Source organism: Oncorhynchus mykiss, chromosome 23 (genome assembly GCF_057628025.1).
Source record: "Oncorhynchus mykiss isolate SJ-2025 chromosome 23, ASM5762802v1, whole genome shotgun sequence".
NCBI lineage: Eukaryota > Metazoa > Chordata > Actinopteri > Salmoniformes > Salmonidae > Oncorhynchus > Oncorhynchus mykiss.
The window spans coordinates 29,925,073-29,950,830 of NC_143044.1; the positions used below are offsets into that span (position 1 = coordinate 29,925,073).

Sequence of the window (25,758 nt, forward strand, 5' to 3'; positions counted from 1 at the left end):
TGATTTTGGCTCTTTTTTATTTTAACACAAAAGCAGGGGGAGACACACAGCGGCGAGGATGGTAACATGATTTATTTGGGGCAGTGACTAGAAATGCCACACCTGCCACTATGGGCTAAGTGGAGGTCCAGCACTTTGGGGTTATCCATCCGTAGGGAGAGCCAATACCTCAAGATTCCACCAGCTAATTGAAAATGCAGCTTTTAAAACAGAGATTTAATAAACTAAACATCAAAGCTGGTCATTTTTCACCAAAGCGCCTCAAGGGAGACACAGCCAAGTTCATTGGAAGGCTCATTCAGCTTTGTAAACATTGGTGACAAACTCTCTGTTTTTTGTGGCACAACTTCCAACACACTAAATATCTCTTGGCTTCCCGCTCCCAAAGCCCCTTTCTTTCTCTCCGAGACATTGGCTCTATCATAAGAAGAAAAAGAGTAAGGGAGCTCAACTGCATCTTCAGTGAAAAATGACAGATATCTACTGTTAAATAACTTTCTATTTGATGACTCATGCTAACAGATTAATCACTTTTTATTTTCCTTTCTCACTTTGGAATTGAAATGCTTTTGTTGTTTACTTTCTCTTTGTTGGGGTAGGGGACTTCATGCCACGAGCTGGGGTGGGGGACTTAAGTCCCCTAGGAGGGGTGGGGGACTTGGCACCGGCTGGAGAAGAGACATGAGCAAGGGCTGGGGAAGGAGTGACAACCTTGGGACCTGGGATCTCAATAGGACGTTTAGGTGGGATAATCGACTTGGGCGTTAGAGTTGGTTTAGCCTGAGGAATCGTATCACCATGCTTGTAGATGCTCACAACGATATCCACAGACTCTCCTCCATATTTGTTCTGCACCGTCATGGTGTACCTGCCAGAGTTTTCCAGGGAAACACCTTTGATGGTGAGACTGGCAAACTTTCCGGACTCGAGGGACACCAAGTACTGGTCATCGGGATACACCTCTGCACCATTTTTGAACCAGGTGACTTGAGGTTTTGGGTCTCCGCACACTGTGCAGGTCAAACTCAGGGTCTACCAAGCGGGACAAAGGAATTGAAGGAATGGAAAGACCTTGGTTACCAACACAGATATAACAGAAGAACATAGAATGTTGCTCGTGTTGTTCTCACATAAGCAGTACTGTTCTTTAATTTAATCAGAGTTTACTATGTTTATCATGTCCTATTTCCCTAGTCTCTTGTCTTTGCTTTACTGAGATGAGCATGTTTCTCAATCCGCTGGAAAAATCCCCTCTTGTAGCATCAAAGTGAAATAACCAATCACACTACAAACAAGCGTGTGTAGTCACTTTGGAGAGACGTGCCGGTTACATTGACCTTTACAAGTAGCTCTATTCTGCCATTATGTAAACCATATACCTCTATGACATGTGTACAGAATACTCCTAGCACATACATCACACTGTATTTGTTTCATAAGGACCCCAGTTTATTCTTACCCCACAATATGTAATATGCTGTGTGAAACCAGACATGAGGTGCTGTAAAAGGCAATATATCTGCACAATCTTCGCCTTATGGGAGATTTTCTAGGGCGGTATATAATGCACCTATAGGCTACAGTTGTCTCAATCAGAAGGCTCTCCAGATTGAATGGAAATTTGGAGCATAGACATCAGCTGCATCCACCTGGTTATGATAGTTGACACTGACTTTCCCAATGTGTTAAATCATGTCTGGTTACCTGTTCTAGCGTTAAATATATTCCCATAATTGTATTCAATCACAAAATAAAATGTTAATTACCTTCTTCTCCATGATGGTAACAACATCAGGCAGACCGCCCAGCACTTTGCCACGATCTAAAAATGTAGATATCATATAATCACAAAATTGTCTGAATCAAAAGATTTCCCACAGAGCCACAATCTAGCATTATGACAAGAGAAGGTACTCACTGGCTTCAGCATATGCTTCCTCTCTGGAAAACAATAGAAGAATGGCATTGTTAGTGAGTTCATTAGCACAGTGAGGCTTGCTATATTTCACCCCAAGACTGACTCCGTCCACATGTTCTGCTTTGCCAAATACATTAACACTATGTAGGAATACGAGCTGCATTTTAGCTGTAGGAACGTTGCATTTATACAGTACTGATGCCCTACATATATGTGCATGAAATGAACACTGAACAGAATTATGACGTGAATATCTTACTTTAGTGTTGTGAATTCCGCAAAGGCTTTATCGTAGGCTGTGAACGAAGAAAGAAAAGAGAGGCTACAGTTGGGCTTCTCATAATGTTTCATTAATGTTACACCATACGAAACCAATTTTGAAGTATAGATGGAGTAGCCTACTTTCTTTCTTTCTTTTTGTTGCTGTACTTACTGCTACTTGTCTTGGAGACACAACAGCAGTGTGGCAGAGACATATCATACCTCAATATTGTAATGTTGTTCTGTTTTGCCTGAAATAGCTCATCCTCCCTCACTCATTACTGTTTCCAGACCACAAAATCGCATGACCTGTCAGGGACCAGCCCTTGATTATGTTTGCCATCAAACAGTATGTTGACTAACTGAAGTATGAGCCAGGATTGCACCTTTAATATTGCTGTTCCTGTTATTTCGTCCCCCGGATTTGCCTAAATATGCAGCTTGCTTCTGTGTACCCAGCTGCAGAGATGCCCTTTTAATTATAAATGTAGAAATCTGCAAAACAACAGTGTGAGACTGGACATGGGTTAGTCTAAGACTGTGGCAGGACAACAGCCGTGTGGGCAATAGTTAGAGATGATGTGCAAAAACTGCAACAGTGTTAAGTAGTTGGTCATTTTAATAAAGATGTGCAGTGATCTCATTACTGTGGTCCAACTGAAGACTCCACCTCATTGATATACTGCCAGAGCAATGGTAATAATATACAACCTCTGTTTTTTTTACATTCAGATGTTATGTACATGTACTAAGATGTTATGTACACATACTAAAATGTTATGTACACATACTAAAATGTTATGTACACATATTAAGATGTTATGTACACATACTAAAATGTTATGTACACATATTAAGATGTTATGTACACATACTAAAATGTTATGTACACATACTAAAATGTTATGTACACATACTAAAATGTTATGTACACATATTAAGATGTTATGTACACATACTAAAATGTTATGTACACATACTAAAATGTTATGTACACATATTAAGATGTTATGTACACAAACTAATGAAGACAACTACAAATGCATGTGAATATTTTTTAAAAAAATGTTTAACTTAATTTATCAGGTTTATCATTTCCAGGTTACCATTATCCTGGTATTGTCATTGAGGTTCATACATGCTGAATCTGCTAATATCACTCTTTGAATTAATTTATTATGCTATTTGCAAGACTGAGAAGTAGGTTGTTAAAGTTGTATTGTACAAGTACAATACAAGCACAACAACATACATACTCAATATCAGATATCGTCTGACTTACCATCTCCAGAAAGGTCAATGGTGCGACTGTAGGTGTTCTCCGTATCTATTATCTGGATGTGGTACAGACCCTTATCCTTTTCTGTGGGTTCAAGGATCTCCATAATGGCCATGGCAGGGGTACCTCCAATATGCACCTTCTCAGAGTGAGAGAGTTTACTTTCCCTGAAAGGGTAAAAGGGGAGGAACCGATGGAGCATAAGTATTGTTTTTGGAATCCATTGTGTTGGATTGAGAAGGTCCCTACTGGTTAACTCAAAGAGCAGTCAATGAAACATGGTATCAACTGAAGTTCACAGGTAGCTCAATGAGGAATTTATTAGGAGAACATAAAAAAAACATCATATGAAATTGTGATTGATTCTAATGAAAATAGTCAAATGTCCAGATTTCTCGCATAATAGGTGTAACTTTCTAGTAGTTTGTCAAATATTGACCCGCTACAATTGCTGTGCTGGACCATTTGAGCATCATCATTATCTTATTTATGTACCATTGCCCTCTTGGCAGTCAGGGAGGTCCTGAAATTTGCCCAGCTGAAATGTGTGAGGAATTATGGGAAATGGTAGGCTTTGTTCATTCATTGTGTGTGAAATTGTTGCCATGCTGAAACATGCTCCCCCTGTCAGTGCCATGCACACTGGAAGAAAGTAAAGACCCGAAGCAGCTACTTCAAAATGTTCATACAGGGATTAGAAGACCCACGCATGGTTTAGCTGAAACTGGTTTGCCTTACACAAGCTGCTGTAACCAATGACTTCCCACAAGCCTGAGGGAGTGTTTTTTTTTTTTTTTTTACCCTGTAGCTATTCTGCTAGGTACAGTAGGCCTGTATAATTGTTTCCATTTGGGAAAATTGTAAATATGATAGTGTGTGAAGAGAGGCAGTCTCTCGTCTCCCTTTTGTGTCACTCCTTTTCAATAACCACCTTTTTATAATAATCTCAAATCATGTTTACATGCCTGGCTCATGTTAAGCCTTGGAATAAAACCTTGTGCGGATTCTATTTCCATAAACATTTCCATAATTTCTAATTATCTGCATAATTGAATAAAAAAGCACCCCCCAAAAAAACTTTGCTTACGCATGCAGCCAATGGATTTTCATCTCCTCTGTGTAGTATTTCATGTGGCAGTGGAGCTGAATGCCTGTTGCCGTGCAGTGAATTGCCAGCTCTGCTGCAGAGGATCCTGGAGAGAAAAAAAGGAAAAACCATGCATTCTTTAGTGTACATATGCTGACATTTATATTCTATACTTCTCTTAAGCTAACATATCTTCTTAGATATATACAACTTGGTTATTTGCTGTGGTTTACTAATTGGTTGGCCGGTGCTGGGAATCGGAATCAGTGCAATAAATGCCGTAATGGAGATATGACTTCTGGCTAGGATGACAGGTACAGTACAGATGTTACTTGCAGCCCAGTTCATGAGGGTGGAGTAACAGGACCCTTGATATGCCCAATGGCTGTGCAATCCTCCTCATTAGTTGTGCTGTACTGATTTAGCTGCACTGAGAAAAACCACAACTGTGTGAGGAACAAATTATCTGCAATATAACGATTGTGAGTCTAACTGATTTCTTGCACTGGTTGAATAACAAGCAAAATAAACTGATAACAAATTTGTTTTAATACTCAAAAGAGAAGTGACAATCAAGAAGATATTAATACCTACCAGCAAGTTTAGAAAGCTTCTCGATTATTTCATCAAAGGCTGTAAGAGAGATGTTGATAAAACAAAATGATGTTCAAAGTATGTTTACAGTAAGACAATATTTCAGATGCAACATAATATAGTTTTCATATTAATATTTACCATGGCCGGATATTTCAATTTGGGACTGATCCTTTCCTCTGTCATCACTGATGGTAGCTTTGTAAATGCCAGTAGAAGCCTTGGAGAACTAGGTTGGATATAAAACAAAGCACAATTTCAGGGATCAAAATAGAATGCAGTCAATAGGCCCACCCTCTGCAATAGTAGCAGAGACCATGTAAGCTACATTAGCTGCATTACATTGAGAATGATTTTTTTAACTTTGTAATTTCCTGTTCATATAATTGAAAACAATTGTCCCAATTTCATATCATTTTCTCAGCTCTTCTGGGACTTACATTGACTTCAGAAAGTAATCACACACCTTGACTTTTTCCACATTTTGTTGTGTTTCAGTCTGAATTGAAAATAGATTTAATTGAGATTGTGTCATTTTTTTATGAGAAATGAAAAGCTGAAATGTCAATAAGTATTCAACCCCTTTGTTATGGCAAGCCTAAATAAGTTCAGGAGTACATTTTTGCTTAACAATTCACATAAATTGAATTGACTCACTTAACATGATTTTTGAATGACTACTCCATCTCTGTACACCACACATACAATTATCTGTAAGTTCCCTCAGTCGAGTAGTGAATTTACAACACAGATTCAACCACAAAGACCAGGGAGGTTTTCCAATGCCTCACAAAGAATGGCTCCTATTGGTAGATGGGTAAAAATGAAAAAAGCAGACACTGAAAATCCCTTTGAGCATGGTGAATTTATGAATTACACTTTGGATGGTGTATCAGTACACCCAGTCACAACTAGCATACAGGTGTCCTTCCTAACTCCGTCACTGGAGAGGAAGGAAACCACTCAGGGATTTCACCATGAGGCCAATGGTGACTTTAAAACAATTACAGAGTATAATGGCTGTGATAGGAGAAAACTGAGGATGGATCAACAACATTGTAGTTACTCCACAATACTAACCTAAATGAAGGGTGAAAAGAAGGAAGCCTGTACAGAATACAAATATTCCAAAATATGCATCCTGTTTGCAATAAAGCACTAAAGTAAAACTGCAAAAAAATGTGGCAAAGAAATTAACTTTATGTCCTGAATACAAAGTGTTATGTTTAGGGCAAATCGAACACAACACATCACTGATTACCACTCTTTATATTTTCTAGCATGGTGGTGGCTGCATCATGTTATGGGTATGCTTGTCATCGGCAAGGACTAGACATGTGTATGTATGTGTATAGTGTGCATGTTATCATGTGTGTGCATGCATGTGTCTACGCCTATGTTTGTGTTGCTTCACAGCCCCCATAAGGTGTATTTTTTTCAGTTTTTTAAATCTGATTCTACTTCTTGCATCAGTTACCTGATGTGGAATAGAGTTCCATGTAGTCATGGCTCTATGTAGTACTGTGCGCCTCCCGTAGTCTGTTCTGGACTTGGGGACTGTGAAGAGACATCTGGTGGCAAGTCTTGTGGGGTATGCATGGGTGTCTGAGCTGTGTGCTAGTCGTTTAAACAGACAGCTCGTGCTTTCAACACGTCAATACCTCACACAAACACAAGTAGTGATGAAGTCAATCTCTCAGCCACTTTCAGCCACGAGAGATTGACATGCTTATTATTAATGTTTGCTCTCTGTGTACATCCAAGGGCCAGCCGTGCTGCCTTGTTCTGAGCTAATTGCAATTTTCCTAAGTCCCTCTTTGTGGCACCTAACCAAACGACTGAACAGTAGTCCAGATGCGACAAAACTAGAGCCTGTAGGACCTTCCTTGTTAGTGCTGTTAAGAAGGTAAAGCAGCGCTTTATTATGGACAGACTTCTCCCCTTCTTAGTTACTGTTGTATCAATATGTTTTGACCATGACAGTTTACAATCCAGGGTTACTCCAAGCAGTTTAGTCACCACATCATGCTCAATTTCCACATTATTTATTACAAGATTTAGTTGAGGTCTAGGGTTTAGTGAAGGATTTGTCCCAAACACAATGCTTTAAGTTTTTGAAATCTTTTTGACTAACTTATTCCATGCCACCCATTCTGAAACTAACTGCAGCTCTTTGTTAAGGGTTTCAGTCATTTCAGTTGCTGTAGTAGTGTATAGTATTGTCATCCGCATACATAGACACTCTGAGTTTACTCAAAGTCAGTGGCATGTCATTAGTAAAGATTGAAATAAGGAAGGGGCCTGTGATTCCTGAATCTACCTGGATTATGTTGGACAGGCTTCCATTATAGAACACTTTTCCAGCAGCAGACTATGATCGATAATGTCAAAAGCCGCACTGAAGTCTAATAAAACAGCCACCACAATCTTTTAAAAATACATTTCACTAAACAAATCATCAGCCATTTGTGTAAGTGCTGTGCTTGTTTAATGTCCTTCACTATAAGCTTGCTGAAAGTCTGTCAATTTGTTTACTGTAAAATAGCATTCTAGTCACTGGGAGACAAATTCACCCTTTAGCAGGGTAATAACTTAAAACACAAGTCCAAATATACGCTGGAGTTGCTTACCAAGACGACATAAAATGTTCCTGAGTGGTTTAGTTGGTTTTTAACTTAAATCGTCTTGAATATCTGTGGCAAGACTTGAAAATGGCTGTCTAGCAATGATTAACATCCAACTTGACAGAGCTTGAAACATTTTAAACAGAATAATGTGCAAATACTGTACAATACAGAGACTTACCGAGAAAGACTCACAACTGTAATCGCTGCCAAAGGTGATTCTAACATGTATTGACTCAGGGGTGTGAATACTTATGTAAATTATATATTTCTGTATTTCATTTTCAATAAATTTTCAAACATTTTGAAAAACATGTTTACACTTTATCATTATTGGGAATTGTAGGTTGTTGAGTGAGAAAGAAAATCAATTTAATACATTTTGACTGTAACACAACAAAATGTGGAATAAGTCAGGGGGTATGAATACTTTCTGAAGGCACTGTACATGTGGCCACTTGATGAGCAATATCAAACATGCGACTGTATGTCAAGCACAGGATCAGAGTATTCATTTTCCATCTCATAGCTTTGTTGGGACATAGTATGAGTGAGAAAGCAAGATTGCAGGGTGTGATTATGTATAATGACATCATTGGATGTGACTGGTTACTATGACAGCGGTGCTCTACTGAGGAAAGAGGCGTTCGTCTTCTTCCCCTCAGGGTTATTCCTCTTGTTTCCTATAAATGGCTGGTGTTCCTATGACCGAGAGTCAAAACGCGCCTTGACTGCATCAGTGTCCGCTTCTCTGACTTCTCTTACATGATCACCAAATGTTTTGGTGGCTGTGTTTTTGTCTTGTCTTATTGTATAAAGCCAACCGTTCCCCTAGGAACTGACTGCATGAGCGTGTAGGCGGATAATACCCTCCTTCAACAACAGCGATATATTGTAGCACTAGCGACAAAGATGTCTGACTCTTGCTTGGCCTGATTGTGTCTAGATGTTTGCTGATGATATGGAAAGCCATAGAACTCTTCAATGGCTGCCTTGAGATTTCCAGCAATGGAGGTCATAGTATGAATGCACCTAACCCAGTTTAACTGGAATTCAGACGGTAAGGTCCTTCACTGTAGCCTATTATTAAAACTGCAGGGTCTCAAGACACTCCATTGTGCTTCTGCCTATTGTCCAAATAACAACTGCTATTATATGTAGTTTGTTCAATCTGTGTGTTTATGTGATAAAATTACCAGGGAAATAGGAAACTTGCAGGCTCCAGATGCCAGACTGGCTGGCCCTTCAGGGGTAATCTCAACGTCATCCTTGAACCAGTGCAGCGCTGTTTCTTTCTTCAGATTGTCCACCTGCATTATGAAACAATAGACCCGTTACCCGCAGAGAGGTGGACCAGCCCAAACAAAGAGGCATGACTGCACTACAACAACACCATCTGTCATCATGCCTCTCAACAGAGGGGAACAATGACTAAACTGAATCATACTGACTGTGTTTGTCGTTTAGGTTGGCATTAGCGATAACTCACGCCATAATTTCAATTTAATCGCTTGGTCTAATCTAATTGTACTTAAGGTGAATGTTTAATTACCTTGCAGATGAGTGCAACAGAACAGTCGTCCCCAACATGGACTGACAAAAACTCACTGAAGTGGGGGCCTGGAAATAGTGCAATAGACAGAAAGTGGGAGAGGGGGATGTGAGGGAGAGAGGTGGAGGAGGGATTTGGAGGGAGGGGGAGAGGGGTCAAAAAGGTCAGATTTGAATGCATTGTTTCGCTAATAACATCCTTGTATCCGTGTAATATCCTTCCTTGTAATATCCTTGTAACAATGGGTGGCTTATGGATTTGCAGGTGAGATAACAGTGTGTGGTTGCCATAAATAATGTGAACCTTAATAATTCATTATGATACCTAATCATCATCTTAGTGTACTGGATGTTTGAAATTAATATTTCATTCAAATATTACTCAAATTAATTTCACACATTTTTTACTTTTACCTTCTTTCACTCTGATGTACTCGCTCCTTTGGTGTTCTGCGTCTGCAAGAGCTGCCTTGAAATCTACAACCCAAACAAAGTGAAACATGGGATAAATCCCGGATACCTCATGGAGCCCTACCCTGTATTCGAGCACAACAACTCCCCCACAGCAGACAGGCTCTCACCATCTCCAATTAGCACCAGAGAGGACTGGCCTCTGGCTTTGCCATCCTCGATCTGAACAGTAAAGGTACCCTCGCTATCCTCTGTGAAATGATCCAGCACAAACTCAATGATACCAGTCTCCACGTTGTGACTCGCATGATTTGGCTGAGAACACAGAGAAGAAGACACCAAGAAAGTTTACAGGAGAGGACTTTACTGAGGGAATTTTGCGAATCCAATAATGTGGTTATGTTCTGTGATCTACTCTAGTCTTGGCTTAAAAAGGCTATTCATGCCATACATCGTGATGAGAGTAGAATGTCTAGTTCAAAGACAACAACAAAAATTGTCTGTGCATGTTGTGTCTGAAATGACACCTGTATAGTGCTTGACTTTTGACCAGAGACAATGTGTCAGTTTAGTGTTGACAGGAATAAGGAAGTGACTCGTACATCATTTGCTGAGAGCTCCTTGTTGTTACCAAAGAACTTGTAGGTGACAGCAGAGGAGATGTGCTCCGCCTGCAGCCAGAAGCACATGCGACCACGCTCCAGAATCTTGTAGGCCAGTTGAGTCTTTAAAGGGATCACTGTGGAAGCAGGATAAAGGGAGGAAGAAGGTGATGCAAATAGAGGTACGTTTTGTGACAGAAATGACATTTGCTCATGAAAGAAATGTCATTTGTTCAACAGGTATACATTTTCCTCCTCAGAAATTAGAAAATGCTGTGATGAACCACATGCTAAAAAGTTGATGGAGCAAGGGCTGAAAAACTATTTTCTGGGATTAACAGTTGTCTCCTTTATGTGGTTTACACAGATCTTACCTCATCACCAGTCTACAACGACGCACACGCCCATACAGTATATGCAGATTATTCAAGCCAAATCCCCAAAAATGTAATCTTCTTTTTACCCTGAGCTGTGTATTCCAAAATATAATTTGATGGGGACCAGAATGAATGAGATTGAAAATAAAAAAATCCATATTGAATAAATCCAAACAAAACCTACCCGGGTGTCTGATACCATAGCTCTTTGCCAGCATTTTCTCCAGCTCTGTAATAGAGGTAAATAAGGGGAAATGCATTTCAGTATTCCAATGATCCAATATCTGTTTCGCAAATTGATTTCAGGAAACAGCCAAACAGCCAAACAGCTTCCTTCACAGCAAAGCCCTTCTACATGAAACGTCATCGTATACTTCCACAGTAACAGTTATCTGCACTGCACAAGACCAGACATGCATGTACTGTATCACTAGATCATATCATATTTATGAATGACTGTGATGGGTGCCATTATTGTCTGCCGTATAATGAAGTGTTGTTGTGTTGATTTAGATGTACTAGTACAGTAGGCATGCATGTATGGACAAAATGTATTTTATACCATGATATGTCCAGAATGAGGGTTATAAATAAGTAACCTCCTATTTGTGATCCACTCCCCACCCAGGGCCTACCTTCGGCATGGATTTCATGGCTGGCAGAAACACCATCCGTGTTAGTTACAGAAACAGAGAAGCAACCCACATCCCCCTGGTCAGGGTGCTTGAAAATAAGCTTGGAGCTAGAATGTAATAAAAGAAAAGACACACCATTGAATATAGGGTTGAGGAGATATTTAGCACATCAATAGAAGTATATCTTTTTTATTTAACTAGTTAAGTCAGTCAAGAACAAATTCTTATTTACAATGACGGCCTGGGAACAGTGGGTTAACTGCCTTGTTCAGGAGGCAGAACGACCGATTTTTACCTTGATAGTCGGGTATTCGATCTAGCAACCTTTCGGTTACTGGCCCAACGCTCTAACCACTTGGCTACCTGCTACCTATTACACATTTCCGAATCACTACTGAGAAGTTTTATTTAGATAAAATATATTTGATCTATTGACAAGTTTTGTGCATAGCTTACGTGCTGCCCTCTGTTTTGATGACAATTTCCTTAGAGAAGTCAGTGATTTCCTTGTAGAATTTCTTCCACACAAAGTGGGAGCTCTCCGTAATTTGACAGCTTTCAAATGACAGGATGATGTCACCTGACTCTTTGTCCACTGTGCAGGTCATCTCCTGGGCACCTTTTGGATTGACAAAGCAAATAGTGAAGTTGACAGGCAACAGCAATAAAAAAAATCTGGCATTGCAAGTACAGCATGTCCTAGAGATGGGTGTTTAGGTGCAGTCATACTGTGCTAGCGTAGTATGTTCATTATATGTCCACAGTGTATTTGTGTCTGTATGTTCTGCATCCTCTGTTGAATTAATATCGAAAGAATTGTGAGAATGACTTTTCCCTGATCTCACCCAGTGCTTGAGTTACTGAGGTCCCTGCAGAATACAACACTGCTCTCTGCTGGTTGCCTGATGCTCTCATTCCAACCACTTTACAGAGCTCCATATGAGTCATATATTTTTCTCTCCTCCCACGTCCTCCCAATGTTCCTTATCAACAGAAGAACAGACAACCCCTCCCTAGGCCCCTCCTCAACATCCCTGTCTAGTGTACCCCACACTTCGTGGTGTTACTCTTCTACATTTCAGCTAATCTAACTCCCATTTTAATGGGAATCCTGACCCAAATAAACATTCTCTGTGGAACGCACTGAATGAATGCTGCTCTGTACTAAGCCACATTGAAGCTCAGCATCGGGAATTGTGTCTGTCCAACAGTACCTTCCACTGCTTTGGCAACCACAGGGTTAGAAGCCAAGGAAGGCTTGCCGGCACCTTCAGAGTTCGCCGCACGCACTCTGAACACATATGACACTCCGGCTTCCAGCCCAGTCACCTGAAAACAACAAGTACTGTAAAATGTGCCAGACAGGGTACATTGTCATAACTCATAGGTATTCTAGGAATACTCTGTACCTTGTGGTAGCGGTGACTGACAGCATGGCTCTCATTGGAACAGTGCCATTCATCTGAGCCTTTCTTGGCAAAGTCCACAAAGTAGCCTGTGATTGGGCTGGCGCCGGTGTAGACGGGAGCCTTCCACTCCACCACCACAGAGTCATCACGGATCTCGCAGAAGGTCATGTCATAAGCTGGTCCTGAAATTCAGAGTGCAGTAAATGTAGAAAATTACTTTAAGTCAGACACACAGAGTATAGAGGTCAGACTGTGTAATGTGTATGTGCTGCTATCTTAATGATTGATGTTGGAAGTGGCACTGCCGATAAGCTTGAATGCACCTCTTCCAGAATTCATTATCACATTAAAAGGATGAGATATGCATTGCGGTTTAAATATGCAACAGTATTTGCATGTAAAATGGCATTCGCTTCTTTGAACTATGCACACTTTGTTTCATCTTTAAAATATCAACTTGTTTCAGAGAGGTTTTCGGTACTGTACCTGGCTCTGGCATGGTCCAGGCATCACAGTGGAAAGCCTTGCTAGGGGCAGAGGGGGCACCAAGACCAGCAAGACTTCCACCATAAACCATGAACTCATAGACTGCACCTGCACTCAGATGTTCAACCTGTAGTTGATAGGCAAAGTATTAAAACTGTTAGAATCACTGCATAATAGATTCATAATGATCCTAACTGTAACAGCATTTTTATTTGACTAAGGTCAATCAGATTTATACCTTGAACAGCCTCTCTTTGATGGGTGGGATGTTGACCTCTCTCCATGTGTGTTCTCCGTGCCTGCGTTTGTTGATGTAGTATTCAGCCACCGGAGAGCCACCAGAGTGGACGGGCCGCTTCCAGTTCAGAACCATGGACTCTCCATCACAAGCGAGCAGAGCAATGTCATATGGAGCAGAGGGAATCGCTGCAAACAGAGTTTAAAGGTTTCTAAACATGTATCATGGTGGAAATATAGCAGGGGTCCCTAACTCCTGGTGAAATACTGGTTGTGCAGGCTTTAAGTAGCATGTATACAGTGCATACTTTCCGTATCCACTGTATAATACATCAATCTTAATTCATCATGGAGTAAACTAGCATGTTAGATATGATCATTGTTCACTACAAACTACAAAATACTGCCATCCACATAGTTTGGAGTATCACCAATAAATGAGTTTAAATATGTATGGTGTGATGAAACAATCTGCAGTTGTTGGTTGAATGTCCCAAAGGAACTCTGAGCCAATGGTTGGTTTTTGACTCATATTGCCTAAATTATTCACATTATTTGGACGAGAAAGGTACATGACGATTGGCTAAATCAAATAGGCTCCCAGTCTGTCCTGCTGAAACTTTTGAATTGGAAGGATAATGGTCCTCTTTTATTGGAGACATTGATTTTAGATATTCGGCCAATTTAAGGCATCAAAGTTAGATGTCTTTGTTTGTCATACTTCTGGACAGCTACCAACAGACTTGTTAAACAGTCTTGATAACCTTGCTACAATTGAATCACTATGATCATTCACAGAGAAAAGAGTCTCCAGCTAAGCACAGTGGGTCGCTAAAATCGTGTATTTGCATTTTTCTTCTGCTGTTACTTTTGCTACTGCCAGATTGAACCCAGTACTTTTTACGCCTGGTTGGAACCTTGACTAATGACAATTATATCCTGTGCGTGTGCCTGTGCGCATGTGCGTGTGCGTGTGTGTGTGTGTGTGTGTGTGTGTGTGTGCATGTGTGTGTGTGCATACTCACTGAGGGCAGCTTTGACAGAGAGGGGGGACGACTCCTGTGATTCATCACTAAGACCCAGCTCATTGATGGCTTGCACACGGAAGACATACGTCTCACCAGTGGTCAGGCCTTGAACCACAAATCTAATCAAAAAATCAAAAATAGCAGATGAAGTAAAATGTCAACATATTATGATGAATGAAATCACACTCTTCAAATAATAAGTCTATGACTGAATACATACTTGTTGCTCTTGTGAGGCTTGTGGTTAGCTGAATCCCAGTCCTTGGAGCCTTTTACACAGACATCGATGTAGTAGCCAATAAGGTTATTAGGCTCCTTGGGTTCAGCCCATTGGATAACAAGAGATGTGTCAGTTTGCCTTGTGGCAACCACCTGACCAGGAGCGGAGGGGACACCTATAGTAGATCAACAGGGCATGGTTAGGCTCCTTAAGTTCAACCCATTGGATAACAAGAGACGTGTCAGTCTCCCTTGTGGCAACCATTTAACCAGAAGCGGAGGGTTCACCTACAGTAGATTAACAGGGTTAATGTCTAGGGGAAAATGTCAACTATCTACTTACTTTAATTGAAGGACTATTATTTCTTAGCAAAATCTACAAAATGAATTACTTTTTACATTTTTTCAAATTCCACCCATGACTATTTCTGTGATTTGCAGGGAGTTTGACTTTTAGAGAGAATACTTGTGCACAACCTTGGGGAGGACTCTAAGAGATAGCTATAAAGCCATTGAAGAGGACCCTCTTACCACGCAGCTCTTGAGTCTGAATGGGCTCAGTAGGCTCAGAGGCTTCACTGCTGCCGTACATGTTTGCAGCCAGTACACGGAACAAGTACTGTTTTCCCTCAGCCAAGTCAAACACGGCATAACGAGGAGATCTCACAGGCACCTGAGTGTTCACCCTCTGCCACGCACCGGTCTCAGCTAGGCACTGTGATGGTAGAACCCCAAAAACAAGATTTACACCCTGTTCAACAGGCAAATGAAATGGAGAGAAAGATAGAACCCCAATTCATTTTGCTGACTTCAGCTATTCATTCGGGTGGTGAACCTGAATATTTTTGCCCTCAATTATACTATTGAACGCATCTTAAGAAAGATTCCATCTGTTTTAGAGCAGAGTTTCTCAAACTTGTTGTGCCCGCTGACCTCATAATCACAAAAAATCTGTTCTTGTTAGTAATAATCCTAAAAATAAATGAAACATTTGTATTTTTTTAATATTTTAAGATCTGGCCACAGACCCCACTTTGAGAACCCTGTTTTAGTGGACACAAATCTATCAATTCCATGTTGAAATGTGTGGGAAAAAAATAAACCTGGGGGAGAACAGTGAGAGACCAACCTTCTCAATATAGTACCACACTGGGGCCCGGCCGTGATAGGGGGCAGGTTTCCAGCTGAGGACAACATATGTTCGGTCGGTCTCTGGGGCATGCAACTTTGAGGGGGTTCCTGGCACCTTCTTCTCGTCTACGGACACAAGACATCACAGAGATTTACTGTCTTTTTCCCAAGTGGGAACAGTCCCCCGAGTTGACAAAAATATTGCCACAATAACAAATGTTTTCAAGGTTATGAAATTGTAGTACTGAAGATTTTTTCTCTAGCCTGTCTATGCACATGGATCTGTTGCTAGTATAGATGTGTTACATTCAGTCTGAAGAAGGTGCCACAGATGGTTGGATCTTAGCATCCTGATGGAATTCTCATCAAAAACTAATCAGCAGCTCTCTCATGAGCCCAAATTTAGGCTGTATAATTATTGCTAATTATTGAGACGGGAGAATCGTGAAAAGAAAATGTGAAATGTGACAGTTGTTATTGGTGTTTTATTATACAGATGGAAGACATGGTACAATGTGAGGGGCTAATGATATCTCAATATTCTAAATGGGTAGTTTACCCTCATTATTCTTCTTTGTGCTACTGACACTGATGAAGAATAAAGAAATAAGCCTAAAAAAGTAATAGCATGACTGCTTAGAAGAACGTCAATACATCATCAATACATCAAGGACCCCCATACATCATAGAAAACCATTTAGTACCTTCAACGTCATCGTAGTAAGTTACAACGTCAAGTTTACCACCCAACTTGATGGCTGTCAAACAAAGATAAAAACAGAAAATGATATACATTAATTTGATTCTAGGGAATACATGACCTCACAAGACAAGTTAAAGTTTACGAATTCATCCTCACATTACCATGGAGTCTTTCAAATTCAGTTGGGTCCAGGGCGGCAATGGGGTCAGACATTCTGGAGGGCTTGCTGATGCCTTTTGAGTTTATCGCCCGCACACGGAAGTAATAGGAGTGGCCCTCAAAAAGGCCAGGCACAGGGTATTTACAGATCTTAATGGGGGAGTCGTTGCACTGCACCCAATTTTCAGTTCCAGTTTCGCATCTGCAAAAAATTGAGGAAAATTGGTACATCTCCAATATGTAGCTACATTATCCTGTCACAAGCTACGAACAGTGGTGGGAGATTATAGCTTGTAATTTACAGTTTTGCCTCCCATTTTCGGCCTAGAATGATATGTGATTTTAAGAAAAAAAACTACCAGAATGTATATAACGAGGGCCTGGAGTTTTTCCTGGTCAGGTAATGGCATCAGGGGAAAAGTAGCGGGAAAAAGTAGCTGGATATATTCACATTTGATTCCCATTTTAACACCTTCCGTTACCTATCTACAAAGTATCCAATAATGGGGCCTTCAGTAGTGGTGTTGGGAGGCTTCCAGGACACGATGACATAATCTCTGTTGGCGTCATGGATCTTGATGTCCATAGGGGCACCTGGAGACCCAGGTACTGGGGGTGGACCATCTGGCATAGGGACACAAAGCAAGTCACATCATCACAGTCTGTCAAAGTACATCACGCTATATTTGAAATGCCCTGTGAACAGAATTATTCAAGGATCAAAGAGCTTTTTGAAAAATAGAAGAATATGGCTCATACTAGTTTTCAAAGTAGATGAATTGCTGGTACACACAGAGGTGGTATACAATTCTCAAAGTTAGCAGATTTCTTACCAGCACAGGAGACGAATGCACTGTGCGCAGCATCTCCCCCCTTTGTCACCATACGGAGAGTGTAGACGCCCTCATCATCCTTGTTCAGGTGAAGCAGGGTCAGCTTGGACTCGCCTCTACCAGACTCTATCTTCACCCACTTGGAGTCTGACAGCCGATGATCTAAAACAAAACAAAAACGCCAATATTAAAAGTGAGGAACTGTCCGTGGCTGAAGTTACTCAAATGGTCTTGTAAATCGGCTGTTATTGAAAGCAGTTATGATTGTAAGAGAAAATGTGTTACCATCTCTGAACCATTGAGCTTCAGGCTGCAGATTGGCTAGGTTGGGGCTAATGTTCATTGTGGCTGCCAATGTGACCGTGTCTCCTTCTGTTCCAAAGACCGAGCCAAAAGTCTCCAGGAAGGTGATGTTGATCTTGGTGTATTTGATCTCTGGCAACATGGGAACTGCAAAAGATAGTAAAACAGGATACACTTACAGTATTATGACTCTATTTTAGTAATATAATTATAGATGACCATGATCAGAAGTATATTCTGCAATGATGTATATAATTACATACACTTTAAAAGAGAGAAAGCACTGAATTATTTGGAAGACTTCGTGTTTTTTTTATTTTTTTTTATTATCCATGCAAAGGTGCAATTTATGTTGTGATTAGTATAGAGGTTTCATCAGATAATGTCTCTGTCGATTCTTACAGGGATAAATAAAAACGAACATTATTTTCATATGTTGAGAATGCATGTTTGAGTTGATATACCCTACATTACTCATCTCATATGTATATGTATATACTGTACTCTATATCATCTACTGCATCTTTATGTAAAACATGTATCACTAGCCACTTTAAACTATGCCACTTTGTTTACATACCCTACATTACTCATCTCATATGTATATACTGTACTCGATACCATCTACTGCATCTTGCCTATGCCGTTCTGTACCATCACTCATTCATATATCTTTATGTACATATTCTTTATCCCTTTACACTTGTGTGTATAAGGTAGTCACTTTGGAATTGTAAGGTTAGATTACTCGTTGGTTATTACTGCATTGTCGGAACTAGAAGCACAAGCATTTCGCTACACTCGCATTAACATCTGCTAACCATGTGTATGTGACAAATACATTTGATTTGATTTTGATCTACAGTAGTTTGTTTGTCTCTCACAATAGTATAAACATTTCTATATGTAGCAGTAGTTTGTTTGTCTCTCACAATAGTATAAAAAAAATGTATATGTAGGCTACATCCTTGCAACGCAAGAAGAATGTTGCCATATTCAAACAATCCCCAGTTACTGGATTTGACTCAACAGTGGTCAAGATCTCCTCAGAGGATAAATGTATCAGGAAGAATGCACAGGACAGTGGTGTTGGGTGGACTTACATGTGTAAGGAAGCCATGCATAGGAAGATAAATGCCCTTCTTCTCTGAATCCTGCAAAACAGACATATTATACACGTACAATCACTACAAAACAACAAAATACATTACACTATAATATTGTATTGTGGAATAAATCAAGTATATAAACATAGCGTTATCATTTAAATAAGCCATATCATAAAAATCAATCCTTTAACAAAACTTATATACTGTATGTTTGCTTTGCCAAACTTACTCTTGACAATGACAGAGGCCTGAGTAGAGACCTGTCCATGAATGTTACTAGCTACAGCAGTGTACTGCGCAGTGTCATCGGTTTCACACCTATAGGGAATACCAGAATAATACATTGTTGATAATGTACATGAACACATAAAACCATCTCAGCAATACCTAAGGCTTAGACTTTGTCTCCATCTATAGTTTGTGTGGGTATATTTTTGTATGTGGGACTTTGATTAATTGACTAACCACCAAACATAATTTCCTGAGTTGAATTTACAGGATGGTAAACTTTCAAAGGATAACAAATTATGCAGATTATGCAAATTGCTGTTGACAAAATGATTACTGGGAAATATCAAGCCATGATCCTCATTTGAAATGGTGCTATGACTTTATGAAAGCACAGTAAATGAATACTGCAAATATACATAATTTTCTAGCTTGTAAGGGAAAGGAAAGGGAAAGGGGGATACCTAGTCAGTTGTACAACTGAATGCATTCAACTGAAATGTGTCTTCTGCATTTAACCCAACCCCTCTGAATCAGAGAGGTGCGGGGGGCTGCCTTAATCGACATCCACGTCATCAGCGCCTGGGGAACAGCAGGTTAACTGTCTTGCTCAGGGGTAGAACAACAGCTTTTTACCTTGTCAGCTTGGGAATTCGATCCAGCAACCTTTCGGTTACTGGCCCAATGCTTCTACCCGCAAGGCTATAGTACCTTCCACCCCAAGGGTCTCTTATTTTGACCTCTACAATATAACCACACACTCAAGGTCAGATATTATCAAATGTTTGGAACTTAAGACAGGAGAATAATGCTATGCAGGGGAAAAAAACAATCGCATGAATTATTCATGAGATATTCATGAGAGGCTCTAAGACATGAATGGCAAACATCTAAAGCTGCAAGGAGAGAGGAGGTTGAGAATAGTGACAGATATAAGACATTGACCCCGTATATGCCATTTTAAAGCTGTCCATGCTCACTTTCCCTGACTATTTCCAAACCATGGTTGTTTTCTTTGAGTGTGAAAGAGTTTGAACCCAGGGAGAACACAGAGTGGCATTTCTTTATTGAAACCCTTCACTTTGATTTGGAGAGGCAAAAAGAGCTTTGAGACTTAAGGTGCGATTTAGCGTTGGTGCTCCTGACACTGACAGCGAGCGTATACAGTGCTCTTTAAGGAGCTCCAGGATCAAATGACAAAGAGCTCAGCACTTTTCTATGAACAGCTGATGAGTCCTCAAGACGAGGGCAGTGCCCAGGGGGGCTTTGGACTAAATTGGAAAAGCTCCACCGCTACGGCTCCACCATTCACAAGCCTCCCTTTTGTGAACACTTGCGTGTTAATTAAGTTAACAGTAAACAATGTGATTGTGAGTGAAATGCAGGGAGGCCACAATGAAAATCTCAGATGGTCCAGGAGCAAAGTCATGATATTGTATAAGACTTTTTAAATGGGGGTGATAAGCTACCATAAGAGAATAATGTTTTCCGGACAAATGGATCTAAATAATATAAAAACCTGTGATTTCCCATAACATAAAAACCTGTGATTGTTTTATCACTGAATGTGTGTATCCATTGTGCAGGTTTTTCCTCCCGTGAGAATAACTTACTTGACGATCTCCAGGTTATGAATTCCAACATTGTCCTGCACATTGTATTTCATTGACGATAAGTCAATGCTGACACCATCTTTATACCTGGAGAGAAATCAATTAGAAATGGTTAAGGTGAAGTCTTTCAAGTGGCTGTGGTAACATAGGAAAAAAGTAATAACAGTATGCAGACTATTGTGATGTGACTGTGTATAAGCAGTCTGTACCTGTGTCATGACGTATACCTTTAGTGTAAAACTGTAAAATTATTACAGAGCCCATAACAGGTTAAGATTAGCTATGCTGACTTCTTAACCTCAGCTAAAATCTAACACCATCAATCATCCGTAAAACTTTGACCACTATTTCAATCTAACAGAGGGTATGAAAGAAAAACACTAGCATTAAGCAGTTCTCCCGTTGTGCTACACCAGTACAATAACATTCTGCACCGATAGATAAGCAGCTAAATGCTGCTGTTGAACTTGCTGAATGACTGTTTTGGACACAGATGTAGGATTTTAATTTGATCACGCTTTTGTAACTGAGAATTTTCTTGCAAACTTGTAGTGTATTCTAGGTTTAAAAATGTCAGACTTGATGTCCATTCATTATTATCCACATAATAATTCACATTTCTTGTTGCTGCAGCCTTATTTTACTGCTGTAGCAAACTGGCTCAAATGATGATCCTACATCTGTATTTAGTCTGAATCCTCACCATTTCACAAAAGGGGTTGGGTAGCCCTCGACCGTGCAGTATAGCTTCACGGGAGTGTGCTCCCAAACGGTATGGGATCGGAGTGTGGTCAGGAACTTAGGGCCCCTGATCATAGACTCCTCACGGACGTACTTCTCAACCATCTTCTTCCTCACCTGAAGGTAAAGTGGACATTTTACATTTTTCTTCAATACCCTATTCAAACTACTAAGCCAAGCCAAGCTGAGGCGACCTGTACTGCCCTGGCCAGGTAATGCATCCATCATAGTTACTGGAACCGTGCTAGACAGGATAATGCAAAAAGTAAATATCAGAGCCTGCACAATACGGTTTGGCTTGGCTCAAACGTGTGAAAAGTGTACTTGTGCAGATCTGATACATAATATTTTCGCTCATCTTTTTCAAATGACATCTTTAATTCTGGTGACATGCTGAAATCTCCCAATATGACAGATGACCTTACCACTCCCTGGATTCTTGTTTCTTGTTTGTGATGATAATCATCCTCCACCACTTCAGAGCTATATAAGCAAAACAAACTTAGTTATTAAAGGATAATTTACAAAAAGTCAACATAAAACAGTGTAAACAGCTAATTTTCTTTAAGTTAACAAGCATTTACGAACTAATATAAGAAAGGCCCAACACAGTGAAAAACTAAGCACCACAAAAAAAAGTCAATGTTAAGTCTAACCATAACAATCATTATTTGCTATACATACAGTAAGCATCTTATTTGCATTTTAATCATTGGCTTATTGCTGAGTAAATGCAGTCATAGAGCTACAGAGCACTTCGTTAGCATCAAAAGACCTCTAACAGCATCATGTTGACAGTATTCTCATGCCCTTTTTTGGCAAATTACCTAATGTACTATTTATTGCAGATTAATCATCAGTCTATACATACCTGACAGAATGATCATAGAAGTGTGTACAGGTAATATAGATTACGTGATCGGAGATGACACAGATGAAACTGGGTACAATCCATAGAATGTATGTTGCAAACTAATATGAGTGTCCTGTCTCTACTCCTGATGTCAACCAACACAAGTAAACACACCCTTCTTTAAAGGCAAATCAGTCCAAGGTGTATTACAGAGGAAAATGTTAATGGTATTATTATCATACACAAACAAATATGACAATTAGTCATCATACAAATTAGTAAAGCATATGTGTCCCCAGTTTATAGAAGAGAATGTGATCCAGTGATGTAGTAGCAATAGGATGGCTGCATAGTTACATGAGATTTGACAATTAGCAGGGAACCAACCTATTAGTGGGTTACAAGTGCTCTCTCTAGGTGTAAACTTAGCCACTGTTAAATGCCCAGCTGAATACACTAACTACCATTTGAAACTGTACACCGAGGGCCAGATTTACTTGATGTATTTACACCAGTTCTTTATTCTCAGAGGAGAATAAAGACCGGGACAAATGTGTTAACTGTCTTAATTTACATTTAATCTAACTATGCTAAATAAGCTCTATACAGTTTAAATGCTTAACTTACTCTAGTAAATAGCAGGTGCAATTTATACTCCTGTGCAAACAATTGTAAATCTGGCCACCAGTTTCCAAACCACTAGTATGTTTCAAATGAAGCATAGGATTCCAATGGGCCCATCTCCTTACCTTGTGTACTGCTTTGCTACCACCTTAGACTGTGCACTGTGGTAGTCATGGCTGACGTGCACGTGCTTGTGTCTGGCAACTGTCGCAGCCATAGTTGATCACTTTTAATGACCTGTGATTCAAATAAGGAACACACTTACTGTATTCTATTGGCTAACAGCAACATAATGGCAACCATAGAAATACAGTATAATAGTTGTATCTCGATGATTGCAACAAACCATGTTAATGTAGAATTACTACAATGCATCGGGCTCTTTGATCCATTGATGCATTTCAGGGCACAATATGCAGTATGATACAGTATGTCCTTCAACATTAAATTATATGTCTTAGGTATTAGTGCCTGTGAGGTTACAGACACTGGGGATAGAATTCCATCAAACCTGCACTGCGGGAGAAAGATTGGGCCTGTTCTTATGTAATGGAAGAGTCTGAGTTATGGGCAGAAGAAATGGAAAGCAAATTCATTGGAGGTTTAAATTAGATGGTGAGGGGGTTGAGGCTTAGAGCTAGTTAATGGCTTAAGTGTTCATCTATGAAAATTCAGTTATTACCAGTTATTCTCACAATACAGCAATCTAAATATAATTCAGACCATATGAAGGAGATAAATATAGCCTATATTCACAGGTGATGTGGTGATAAATAAGAACATACAAAACCATATAGCCTTTAACAGATTGAATATTAACAGACACAAGAACAGTCTGAGCACTTGCAAGTTATTTTTAATTGCAGTAAATAATATGGGAATAAGGTCCAAACTTAGTTTAAAGTAACTGTCCAGTGTTTGCAGATTTCTGTGAAATATGACCTATAATTAATTACAATATGAGTGAAATAGTTTTCCTTACAATTTTTTTTTTAGTTAAGTATGTTAATTAAAAAGCAGCTTTTCTTTGTTGGAAGGATGCCGGGCGAAGCCCAACAACAGAAATGTGTGGGCGTAAACCGGTCATAAAAAATATTCACATCAGTAGACCGCTGATTGGCCAGCTCAGCCAATGAGCCAACATGACATCATTTTCTGTGAGGAAATAGCAAGCATTTTTTAAACAGTCTGTTTGAGATACAAGTTTGAGGTGGAGTTTTTGAAGTGTTTTTCACCAATGTATGCTTTGGCCACAAATACGAGTAAAGGACAACGTTATTTGGGTGTCAGTTAACAGAATATTAACTAATATTAACTAACTTAATTAGTGAGATTTTCACTGGACAGTTACTTTAAAACTTACTGTAGCTTTGAAAATGTTCTCTGAACATGGAAAAAGTTCAATTCCCAGTCCTACAAAGTTGCATATTGCCCCTCAATGTGTTTTGGAATAGGTTTACAACCAAATAACAGCTTTTTGACTCTATTCTTTTCCTTTTCTATCTTATTCGCTCATTCATTTATCAGTCAGGTTCAGCTAATTCTCAAGTGCAGCAAAAGTGCTTAACATCAGAGATTCAGGTACTAGAAATATCAACCTCTTGACACTTGAACTCCTGAGCCACATTTCTCTGCATATAGAAGACAAAGTAAACTGTCTTTTTATAGAATTCATTTTAAAAGTCTATGTAAGCTGATGCCTCCATTTATCAACATGCCATCAGAGCAATATTCTCATATCAATCATTTGTGTCCAAAATCTATTAAAATGAATATTGCTAGATAATATCCTTATTATGTCAAGGTCTATGCAGTAGCCTAGGCCCTAATTAGGTAACTGGACTAATCAATCTCAACATTCTGATATAACCAAGATCCAAGCATGCATCTCTCAATTCAACACCTTTCTGAAAAATGCAATAATCTGAAAAGGAAGGAAATAATAGGCATGACTTACCCCAAGAGATTACACGAGCGCAAAGCAGAGGTAGGTCAGCCTAAACCCACTTGGGAGTCACTGGCTGATGAAAACCAAAGATTAACCACACAGAGTGCAGCAACTCTTGCATCCCATTTATGGATAGGCATATGACTATATATAGCTTTTACATCAACCCGTAACATAATTTCTTACTTGTAGTAGGCTAGGCACAGATCACGTAGTGTTAGTTATTCTTTGATCACTGAATAGGTCATAAAACAATATCCAGTTTGCAATGTGTTTAGTTTACATCATTTAAATAATGTCATACTTAATTTTTTTCAACTCTATACATGAAATTGAGGATCATTTTCATATAGCCTATATTTGTTTTTATATTTATTAGCTTTAGGCTATGTTAATATAATATTGCTTAGCTCTATGCTCAACTGAAGGAACCTTAAGACAGAATCTTAAGATGACCTCCTGAAACCTGAACTGTGGCCAAGCACTATTTTTAACAAGAGATTGGGTTAACAGTCACAGCAGTGTGATATGCCTAGGCTACGGCTATTTCTGCCAATAGCCTGAGGCAATGTCACACAGTTTGTTAGCTTCATGCAAGAATAATTTCTCCATTACTTATCTACAAGGCCTAAATGATACAATAACATAGCCTACTGTCTAAAATAACATTGTAAAACATTTTGCCATGTCTGCCCATTTTTAAAGAAAGATTACAGAGATAAATGCAATTGCAATAAAGATTCAACACATTTGTCTTGTTTTTATTTTTATTAAACTGTATGTGGCCCAGTGGAC

The 25,758-nt window shown here is 39.5% G+C and overlaps 1 protein-coding gene across 2 annotated transcripts; it reads right to left on the minus strand.

Moving 5' to 3' along the window:
* myom2b (myomesin 2b) lies at window positions 1-25,438 on the minus strand. 2 transcript variants are annotated; one of them, XM_090217250.1, is made up of 37 exons: window positions 25,150-25,438; window positions 24,973-25,036; window positions 23,141-23,252; window positions 21,964-22,021; window positions 21,501-21,655; window positions 20,798-20,884; window positions 19,186-19,274; window positions 18,951-19,001; window positions 17,830-17,994; window positions 17,545-17,706; window positions 17,194-17,335; window positions 16,714-16,913; window positions 16,554-16,607; window positions 15,848-15,975; window positions 15,250-15,433; window positions 14,720-14,894; window positions 14,497-14,618; window positions 13,473-13,660; window positions 13,235-13,361; window positions 12,749-12,930; window positions 12,554-12,668; window positions 11,796-11,958; window positions 11,340-11,446; window positions 10,889-10,933; window positions 10,328-10,464; window positions 9,896-10,040; window positions 9,729-9,791; window positions 9,316-9,383; window positions 8,960-9,073; window positions 5,281-5,368; window positions 5,140-5,178; window positions 4,546-4,651; window positions 3,462-3,625; window positions 2,178-2,214; window positions 1,919-1,941; window positions 1,767-1,822; window positions 1-1,032 (listed from the first exon to the last, which is right to left on the minus strand). In XM_090217250.1, the coding sequence occupies exons 3-37, from the start codon at window positions 23,230-23,232 to the stop codon at window positions 577-579; spliced, it is 4,287 nt and encodes a 1,428-aa protein (XP_090073376.1). In that variant the 5' UTR covers window positions 23,233-23,252; window positions 24,973-25,036; window positions 25,150-25,438; the 3' UTR covers window positions 1-576. The 2 variants fall into 2 exon arrangements, with proteins under 2 accessions (XP_090073376.1, XP_021436640.2); XM_021580965.3 differs by lacking the exon at window positions 25,150-25,438 and having other exon boundaries at window positions 24,973-25,109.
* Between the last annotated feature and the right edge of the window lie 320 nt (window positions 25,439-25,758).